This window comes from Mastomys coucha, unplaced genomic scaffold (genome assembly GCF_008632895.1).
Source record: "Mastomys coucha isolate ucsf_1 unplaced genomic scaffold, UCSF_Mcou_1 pScaffold1, whole genome shotgun sequence".
In the NCBI taxonomy this organism is placed as follows: domain Eukaryota; kingdom Metazoa; phylum Chordata; class Mammalia; order Rodentia; family Muridae; genus Mastomys; species Mastomys coucha.
In genome coordinates this window covers 89,087,124-89,096,826 of record NW_022196891.1, presented here as the reverse complement: position 1 = coordinate 89,096,826, position 9,703 = coordinate 89,087,124, and the positions used below count along the sequence as shown (strand labels likewise).

The 9,703-nt window shown below is 47.5% G+C and overlaps 1 protein-coding gene and 1 long non-coding RNA gene across 4 annotated transcripts in view; one reads left to right on the top strand and one right to left on the bottom strand.

The window, feature by feature from the left end:
- Window positions 1-4,822: 4,822 nt before the first annotated feature.
- LOC116068978 overlaps window positions 4,823-9,703 on the bottom strand; it is an 11,258-nt gene continuing 6,377 nt past the window's right edge. For 2 of the 3 annotated variants that reach the window (XM_031339203.1, XM_031339208.1), the window contains 2 exons: window positions 9,084-9,233; window positions 8,378-8,722 (listed from right to left, as the gene is read on the bottom strand). In XM_031339203.1, the coding sequence (XP_031195063.1) occupies window positions 8,499-8,722; window positions 9,084-9,233 (374 nt within the window). In that variant the 3' untranslated portion in view covers window positions 8,378-8,498. Of the gene's footprint in view, window positions 4,841-8,377; window positions 8,723-9,083; window positions 9,234-9,703 lie in introns of those variants that run through there. The other variant, XM_031339219.1, reaches the window with a different exon arrangement.
- LOC116068993 overlaps window positions 9,525-9,703 on the top strand; it is a 3,696-nt gene continuing 3,517 nt past the window's right edge. Inside the window, exon 1 of the long non-coding RNA XR_004109793.1 lies at window positions 9,525-9,668. This is a non-coding gene — a long non-coding RNA (uncharacterized LOC116068993). The remainder of the gene's footprint in view (window positions 9,669-9,703) is intronic.

The following is a 9,703-nucleotide window of genomic DNA, read 5'->3' as shown; positions in this document are numbered from 1 at the left end:
AGTAGTTAAGGGTGGCTCTCAGAACGCAAAGCTACCACAATGAAGAGAGGCATGGGACCAGAAGGGGGAGGAAATCCATTTCTACAATAGGAAGGGCAGAGGCAGAGACTGAGAATGAATCCGGGAAGTCCAACATCCAACCAAGAACATAAAGGCAGAAAAGTCGCTAAAGAAATGAAGGGCTGGGTACAGTGGCCATGCCTTCAATCCTGGCACTCAGAAGGCAGAGGCAAGCAGATGTGTTCAAGGCCAGCCTAGTCTACTTAGTTCCAGGCTATTCAGGACAATAGAGGAAGACCCTCTCTAAATAGAAAGAAAAGAAAGGAAAGCTTTCTAAATATGAAAAAACAAACAAACAAACAAACAAAACAAAAAACACAAAAGACAAACTTACCCATTTTAAAGGCCCACCAAGTACTACGCATGATGAAATAGGTAAGTTCAAAAACTTACACCAAAAGCACATCTTCAATTATTCTAACAGGCAGGCAGACATGACTGAAAATGGATCCATTAACAACTATGGTCCACTGCATTCCTAATGTGGATGGCCTTGGAGCATGTCCAGCCCCCCACCCCCACCCCAGAGGAGCTGTGGAGCATCTCTGCCACGTGATAAAGGCTTGTGTAGACTTTCCTTTCCCCTAAGGACAATAAAACTAGATCAGCTATAGCTTATTGGTCTATTCATGCTCTGACTGCTATTTGCTTGTAATCATTCCCCCCCCCACCTCCAACATGGATTAATTAAGAAACTTTAGACAACTTTTCTCCAAGGAGAAAAATGTAGATTCTGGAGCCACACTGTCTGGGTTTGAATCCTATCCCTGCCTTTTACAAGCTTGGGCAAGTTACCCAACCTCTCTGTGCCTCAGCTTCCTTGTCTATAAAATGGGGCCTGAACAGTAGCCACTTCAATGAACCACAGTGAAGATTCAGCCTTTAATATATCCAAGGTGCTTAGAATAGCACCGGTTCAAGAATGAACAGTAGACAAGTGGCTGATATAATTTAAAGCCTAAAAGCAATCAATTGAACTGCAGAGCATCATCAAATTTAACCAGACAGGTGGAGGGGTGTGGAGGGAGTAGACAGCCATAAAAGAGGAACCTTTCTAGTCCCCCTGGCCAGGCACCTCTGCGCATTGGTGACTAGGTCAGTACATGTTGGTCCCTTCATACATGCTTGCAGTCATGGAGGTAGACCAGAACTCCCTGGAGAGGGTTCCCTCTGGTGATGGGATAAACTAGTTGGGGGGGGGGGTTCTGTTTCCAACCCTCTCTACTGTTTGATGTCCCTCCACACAGATATATGACAGATGTGCTTCAAAATGAGTCCCCTTTGAGTCACAAGTCACTAGCTAGGGCTGTCTTGCCAGGGTCATCTAGAGAATCAAGGGGTGAATCCATGGGTCCTGGTGGGAATATTTACACCACAGGAACAAGCTGCTGCTATGAGCCAGGATGATATGAGCTCTCCAGGTCTGTGCTTGCCCCAAGACTTAAGTGGAGATAAAATGTATCCCTCTGCTTCTGTGGTGCTTCTGGTTTTCCCAAGTCCCCAAGGATCTTGGTACTACAGCTGAGCCAAGGTGTCGCCCTATAGACAGAACAGAAACTTGAGAATAATCAAGGGGCCATCGATATCTTTGTTCAAAACACATGTGTTGAGAATATGAGTACATTCCAGGGACTACACAGGGTGAATTCTGGTCTCAGCAACAAACAGCCTCCTGCCTCCTTGACAAAGCCAAGACCCTGGAAACTTGGCAGCAGCTGGACAGGTGGGGCCGCCTGGTAGCCTTGTTAACCGCACAGCTGTACCCCACATGCTGGGGTCCTGATTCAGTAGGGATTTTTAAGTAAGTCTAGAAAATCTGTTTCTAACCTCATAGCAGGTGATTAAGCTGCTGGCAATCTGTGGAACACATGAAGGGTGAGCTCAAGGGTTCCTGGGCTGTCTGTGGCTCTCCATGCTGGTGAGAGGCTGTAGAGACACTTGGTGGGCGGTCTGTCAGCTCTTCTCATTCTGGAAGTCTCCTGGCAGGCTGGGGAGGGAGCTCAATAAAGAGGGCTTGCCCTGAACACATAAGGAGTTGAGCTTCTTCCCATCACCCACATTAAAAAAAAAAAATCTGGCTGTGGTAATATCTTAGTCATTGTTCTATCACTGTGAAGAGACACCATGACCAAGGCAACTCTTATAAAAGGAAGCATTTGACCAGGGCCTTGTTTACGGTTCCAGAGGCATAGACCATGTCAGGAAGCATGGTGGTATGCATTCAGAGCCTAGAGCAGTATCTCAGATCTTTGGATCCTGATCTATAGACAGAGGGAGAGAGACTAGGCACCCCCAGTAATACACTTCCTCCAACAGGGCCACACCTCTTAATTCTTGTAATCCTTTCAAACAGTGCCACTCCTGGTGACTAAGCATCCAGATATATGAGTCTATAGAGACTCAAACCACCCCAGATGACAGGAGCTTGTGATGTAGTGCAGGGAAGGGAAGGGACAAAATTGAACCTGTGAGTGCCAGGTCCCAGAAAGAGACTCTGTCAAGGAGAAACAAGGAAGTTGGGTGTGGTGGTGGATGCCTTTAATTTCAGCACTCAGGTAGTGAAGATAGTTGATCTCTTGTGAATTCAAAGCCAGCCTGGTTCCCCATGCCCCTCCCACCTCTCTCTTGCATCTATGACTATGATAAAGGCGGCAAGACCAGTGCCTAAGACACTTGAAAATGTATACACGTCTTCATGTACCCTCTAGCAACTCTAGACTTGGTGGCATAGACACAAGTCCCATGTTTTCAGCATCCTGGGTAGGCCATCAAGAATGAGATCTGTAGCCTCAAAGCCTTGCCTCCATGCTAGCCCTCCTGCTACTCCAGTCAGCTACTGGTGAGTCACTGGGCAGATCACTCCACACTCAGAGAGTGTTGTCTTGCCATCTGTCAAGTGGTATAGTGATATACTGATCTCACAGGACTGTTCCGGGGCACTTGTTAAATAAGAGGATGGTATGATGTATTCGGGACAAAGAGCTTACCTAACACCTGGTGTAAATGTCACTTTTATTTCCTCAGATGATTGGATGAGATGAGAGCCAAACACATGGTTTAGGCTGAGCCCAGAGCATTTCTTACTCTGTTCTAACTATCCCTAGACCTAGGCCTGAAAGCTTCTAGCCTCCGTATAATCTAATCTTCCAAGCTGACTGATCCAATCCAGCTTCTCTTGGTTTCTTACTGAATTGCTCTGCCTGGCCTCATACTAACTTAGTAATATGTTCTAATCTCCTGGCTTCTTTTTGTTCTCTGGCTCATTCTTCTGTCTTCACCTGTGTTTAGCTTGTTTTCTCTGTCACCTGTCTCTGTAAAACTGTCCTGCTCAAACTATCACACATATATATTTCTCTCTAAAGTAGCCTCTTCCTGTCCTCCTGTGGGTTGGGTGTATCCTATCTCTGGCTCATTCTGTCAAATCTTTCTCTGATTCACCACTTTGTCTGCCCATCAATTAGACATCACTTTTAAACTTGGCTGCTTCTTTCTACAAACTAACTTTACCTGCATTCATTGTTAGGGATTAACGTGTCTATTAATGTCCAGCCATATCATACTGTAATCCAAGATGTTGTCTGCATTCTCACTGGATCATGTCTTTGGATGTGATTCCTTGCCAGAGCAGTCATGTTCCTGGATTAAAATTTCTCTACAACCTGAAGGCTACCTGCAGCTGGAAAAGAAGCAATGGCATGTTTGTGTTGAAGGCAGTTTTATATTGTATTTGGAGTAGGTCCTGTTTTCCTCACCAGATGAACAATTGAGGCTGGAACTGTCACTTTCCCTCCCCTGTGGATTTTAACCAAGAAAACTCCTCCTCAGAGGTGCTGGCCTGGAGTTTCCCTTCTCTGTAACAGCATGCTTTTTTTTTTTTTAATTTAAATTGTGTATGTGCATGCATGTGTGTGTGCATGTGTGAGTACAGGTGCATGTATATATGTGTGAATGTATATGTGTGCACATGTGTGTGCAGGTATGAATGTATGCACATTCGTGTGTGTGTCTGTGTGTATATGAGTATGTATGTGCATGTGTAAGTGTGTGCTCATTCCTCTGCATGTGTGTGTATGTATGTATGCATGCATGCATGCATGCGTGAGTGCATGTGTGTGTGTGTGTGTGTGTGTGTGTGTGTGTGTGTGTGTAGTGTTTAGGTATGCTCTTTACTCTTAGAAGCCAGAGGGGGCATCAAACCCCCTGGAGTTATAGACAGTTGTAAGTGGCCTGGTATGGGTATTAATGGGCATTAGGGGCAGAACTTGGGCTGTCCTGTGCCTGAAATAGCTATTTATTTATTTATTTTTTTTTTTTTTATTTATTTATTTTTTTTGCGACAAGGTTTTTTTCTACAGAGCTCTGGCTATCTGAAACTTATTTTGTAGACCAGCTAGCCTTAAACTCACAGAGCTCCACCTGCCTCCACCTCTGCAGTGGGATTAAGGTGTGTACCACTCAGCATAGCTTTTTACTGAAAGGAGAAATTAGGTTTGTCTGTCTGTGAACTTCTATGTTCCTGCCCCCACCCACAGCACATATTCTGTCAAGAAAGCTTTGTTTTTAAGATGTATGTACTTTTATTTTACGTGTATGGGTGTTTTACCAGCCTGGGTCTCTGTACACGATGAGCATGCAGTACCCAAGAAGGTTGGAAGAGGTCGTTGCAACCCCTAGAACTGGAGTTGTAGTTGCCAGCTGTCACATAGGTGCTGGGAACTGAACCTGGGTCCTCTGCAAGAGCAGCTACTGCTCTTTAACCACTGAGCCATCTCTCAAGCCCCTGCAAAAGAAGTTTTGAAATGTGCAGTTATGTCAACGATTGCTTATCCCACTGGCTACCATATGCCCTAGGCAACCATAGTGTCTGCTCCATGAGAACCATTCAGGAAAAGCATGCTATACATTGTGAACGGGTACTAGCCAGGAGGGAGGTGTGGGTGCAGGGACTCGGGAAGAAAAGGAGAACCCAAATGCTTGTCTAGATTTTCCCAGTTAGCAATAAAGTGATCCTGGAAGACAGAGAAGTCACCGTAGCCAAAAGGCTTGCAGGTGGGCTGTGACTCCGGCCAAGCCAGGACCTAGCAGTGAGAGCCAGTCTGGCTTCTGAAGGCCATTGCTCCGCACTGTCCACAATCATCTTTGTGCCTCTTGCACCTGAGCCACATTTTGCTCTTTGTGTCTGTTCTCTCCTGGAATTGCCAGATGTAGTAAATTAAAAAAAAAAAAAAAGTTGGCTAACCTTTGATATCCAGGCTAATGAACACCTTTCAGGGCAGGCAGGTCTCATAAGGTTGACATGCAGTGAAACTCTTAATCACTTACAAGTTTGTATTTAACTGGATGTTCTGGGTGTTTTGTTTTGTGGAAGTTTTACCTGGGCAGGCAATGAACACCTTCTCTAGTTTGTCCAATGTAAAGAATTCGTGTCTGAATGTTTGCATTGCCCCGCCCCCCAACTCCCCCAACAAGTCAGGTGTTGAAACCCAGTGGCAATGGTGGTTCTGGGTGGGACTTTTACAAGGCAAGAAGACTGTGAAGGCTCTGCCCTTGTGGATATGACATCGCTGCTGCCCTGAGAGGCCACAGATTAGAGTATGGGCTTGTTACAAAGTTGAAACCTCCCTGCTCTGTTTCTCAAATCCTGTCTTGCCTTGTGTTGTTAGGGATGAGGGTAGGGTTGAGGTTAGAGGCTAATGGTTGAAAATTAGAGGGTTTGGGCTAGAGGGTTAGGATTAGGATGAGGGTTGGGGCTAGGTTGGGGATTGCATTAGGGTTAAAGAGTTGGATTTGGGGATTAGGAATGAGGGATTAGGGGCTGGTGAGATGGCTCAACAGGTAAGAGCACCAACTGCTCTTCCAAAGGTCCTGAATTCAAATCCCAGCAACTACATGGTGGCTCACAACCACCTGTAATGAGATCTAACGTGCTCTTCTGGTGTGTCTGAAGACAGCTATGGTGTACTTATTTATAATGATGAATAAATCTTTGGGCCAGCACGAGTGGGGTCTACCAGAGTGAGCAGAGGTTCTAAAGTCAATTCCCAACAACCAGATGAAGGCTCACAATTATCTGTACAGCTACAGTGTGTACTCATATACATAAAATAAATAAATCCTTAAAAAAAAAAAGGAATGAAGGTTTAGTATATTGTCGGGGTTAGGTTCAAGGGTGCCTTTGCAATGAGCTAACCCAGCAAGGATGGACTTCCCAGCTTCCAGATACGAGCCAAATGTCAAATGTCTTTTTCCTTTCTGGGTCTTCTCTCTCTCTCTCTCTCTCTCTCTCTCTCTCTCTCTCTCTCTCTCTCTCTCTCACACACACACACACACACACACACACACACACACACACACACACACCTGAGATAGGGCTTCTCTATTTAGCCCTGGCTATCCGGTCTCAAATTCACCAATTCACCTGCCTCTGCCTTCCAAATACTGAGATTAAAGGCATGTGCCACCACTGCCTGCCTCCCTCCCCTCCCTCCCTCCTCTTCTTCTCCTCCTAGACATCTTTCTCTCAACAGAGTCCCATGTAGCCAGTCTGACCTAAACTCACTCTGTAGTCATACAACCTTCAACTTCTGCTCTCCCTATCTCAGTGTCCTAAGACTGCTGGATTACAGGTGTATACCACCATGCCTCATTTTCAGCAGTTGTGGGAATGGAGCCTGGGGCTTGTGCATACTGGGCAAGCCTTACACTCAGTGGTCCATATATCCACCCTCAAATGCTAGCTGTATGTAAGTGTCTCAGCCTCTGGCATTCTGCTATAGCAGCACAGAAGGGGAGCCTTTCCAGAAACTTTCTCTATGATTCTCTCTGTACAGACCAATAATGTTACTGTGAACCTGAGACCCATCCGGCCCCGAGTCACGGCTTAAGGCTGGTCACCTCTCTCCTGGAGTGTCCCACAGCATGCTCTGGTGGCCATGTCCCTTCACGTGGTCAGGTTCTCAATGGGGAGACAAAAGAGGACAGTGGGCATGGTTTCTCTGTGCTAAAACACTGTCCAAAAACAACTTGGCTAAGAAAGGCCGAGTTAAGGCCAACTTAAACCTCTCAGGCCACACTCCAGAAGCTCAAGCAGGGCAGGAAGATGGAGGCAGAAACTGAAGTAGAGGCCATGGAGGGACACTTGCTTACCGGCTTGCTCAGCCTGCTTTTTCATAGCACCCAGGACAACCACCACAGAGGGGGAACTGGCCACAGAGAGCTGGGCCCTCCCACATTAATCAAGAGAATGCCCACAGGCCAATCTTGTGGGGCATTTTCCCAGTTGAGGTTTCCCTTCCCGAAGGGTCTTTGGTGCAAGACCAGCCAGCACAGCTGCAAAGATTTTGTTATGAGGGACCTTGAGCCGACGGGTCACCTGGAAGCTAGTCCCATAGGCTGTCTCTCCACCTTACACTTTCAGAGTCTTGGTGGGGGGCTTGTGGCTCTCTGGGGTCTGACCTCATGAAACCCCTCCTCACAGATCTCTCTGAAGCTGTAGGCGGCACGCAGCATTACAGAGTCGGATGTGTTCTGACAGATAGGCAAGGCTGCAGTACCCTCCCTTCTCCACCACACATGAGTCATTGCCTCTGTATCAGCTCTGTGGGGTGCCTGGGAAAGGAAGCTGCTGTCTTATCTCCACAGCCTGGCTGCTCATCCCATAAGAACAAATACCCAAGAAGCCAACTTGTACCCGAGTCACCTTCCCTTGGCTTGCTCCTTCTGGAACAAATTCCAGCCAGCCAGGGCCCTCTTGCCCAGCGCCTGGCCAACGTGGTTGGGATTGCTCTCATACTGCAGGAAGGCTTCAGAACTAGAAGTCTCCACGAGTAAGGCCCAGGCAGGGCATTGCCCTCTAAGCCTGCTGCACACCCAGGTTGAGGATTCAAAGGACCACCTTCTAGAACAGACACCTCAGCTGAGGGGGAGGGGGGGCATCCTCTAACTGCAGGGACGGCTGGGATCGGACCCAGTGAGGGACGCTACGTGGAGGGGAGTTGGGAGAGGGTGGGATGATCTTGTTGGTCAAGTGCCGAGAACCCTCATAAAGGACTGTGGGGGTGGCTAGTCTCCTGGCTGTGCTGGAGCGGGGAGTGGAGGAGGTCTAAGGGAGGTGGGTAAGATGACTCCATGAGGTAATTACATGCCTAATTTCCCCAGCAGTGCCAAGGCCGAGAGGCCTAGCTGCTGGAGCTGCTATAATTAGTGGAGATAATAATAATAATGATAATAATAATAATTCCTAGATACGTGTTGCCACTTGAGCAGAGCTGCTGAGAGGGTGGGAAGAGGGAAAGAAGCACGCATTCCCCAGATGGGCTTGCCATATTCCCAGATGGTATTCCAGGGCCCAGACAGGCCCAGAACCTCATGTTGCTTCCCTCACTCCCAACCAAGGAGACTTTGAGGGTAAGCAAGAAGCGACTCAACCATGCGTGGGTCTATACTGTACCTAATGCTCTGAGATCCAGCATGGGCCCTGTGAGGAAAGTGGACTGTAAGGGAGCCCTCCATAGTCTCTTTGATCCTCCTTGGGATGAGAACAGGCTGCTCCCAGATAGTATCTGAAGCTCCAGATCAGAAGGAGGAACTCTTGCTGCTGAGCTTTGACTCCGAGTCTCCGCCTCCATAGCCCCGTCCCCAGCCTGACTCCTGGTAGGGAGCCCTGAAGAGAAGCAGAAGTGACCAAAGAATGGAGCAGGCCCAGTGCAGACACATTAGAGACATTTTTCCTCCTTGGTAGGAGGTCAAAATATAAGTTAGAAAGTCTCAGTCACAGAGCCCCAGGGAAGTCAATGAATCTGTGAAGTGGAAACTTCTGGGGTTCTTTGGAAATTCTGTTGTGTCTGATGGCGTTTTGCTGGGGCAAAGACACAAAGGAGTATTTTCCTGAATCAGATACAAATGAAAGGCTGTTTTGCTGAAGCAGACACAAGTGGAAAGGATGTTTTGCTAAAGAAAGCACGTGAAAAGATGCACGATAAATGATTCTTCAATAGCAACACGAATGAGTCGGTCTGCCTTACATTGCGTAGTGGAGCTCCATTTGTTGGGACTCCACAGAGAGAAAGACATCAAACACTTCTGGTAGCGCTCTGGCGGCTTCTTGCCGCTTCTGCGGACTTTGGCGGATTGGCAGAGTGACGTCAGCTGATAGCAAAACTCCAGGTGAGTCTCTAAGACAGATACACATGATGAGGCAAGATACATGGTGAGGCAAGACTCATGGAGGACGCATGTTTAGAGGAAGTATAAATGGGATTCAATGGACCCCAAGACAGGCTTGCTTGTAGAACTAGCTCTGAAATGCTTCTTGGTCTCTCATCTTCAATAATCTGATCTTCACTTCTCTGAGAGAGGCCGAGAACTTCTCCTGGCATCCCTGGTAGTCCTGGTCCCTCCTGCTGACTCATGCTGATTCAGCTGAGGCCTGGCTGTCTCTGCTAGGTCATGCCACCACTGCTGCTATCCCGACACTCTACCAAACTGGACTGCTGGTATATCCGTGAAGTGTTTGCAAGTGGATGGAGCTGCTGGTGCTTATCTGTGAACTGAATTGCTGGTTTCCTGACAAAGCAGATGGGATTTGCTCCAAAGAACCTTCTAAACAGGTACACTTCCTCCCTCCCACACCGCTTCCCCCCCC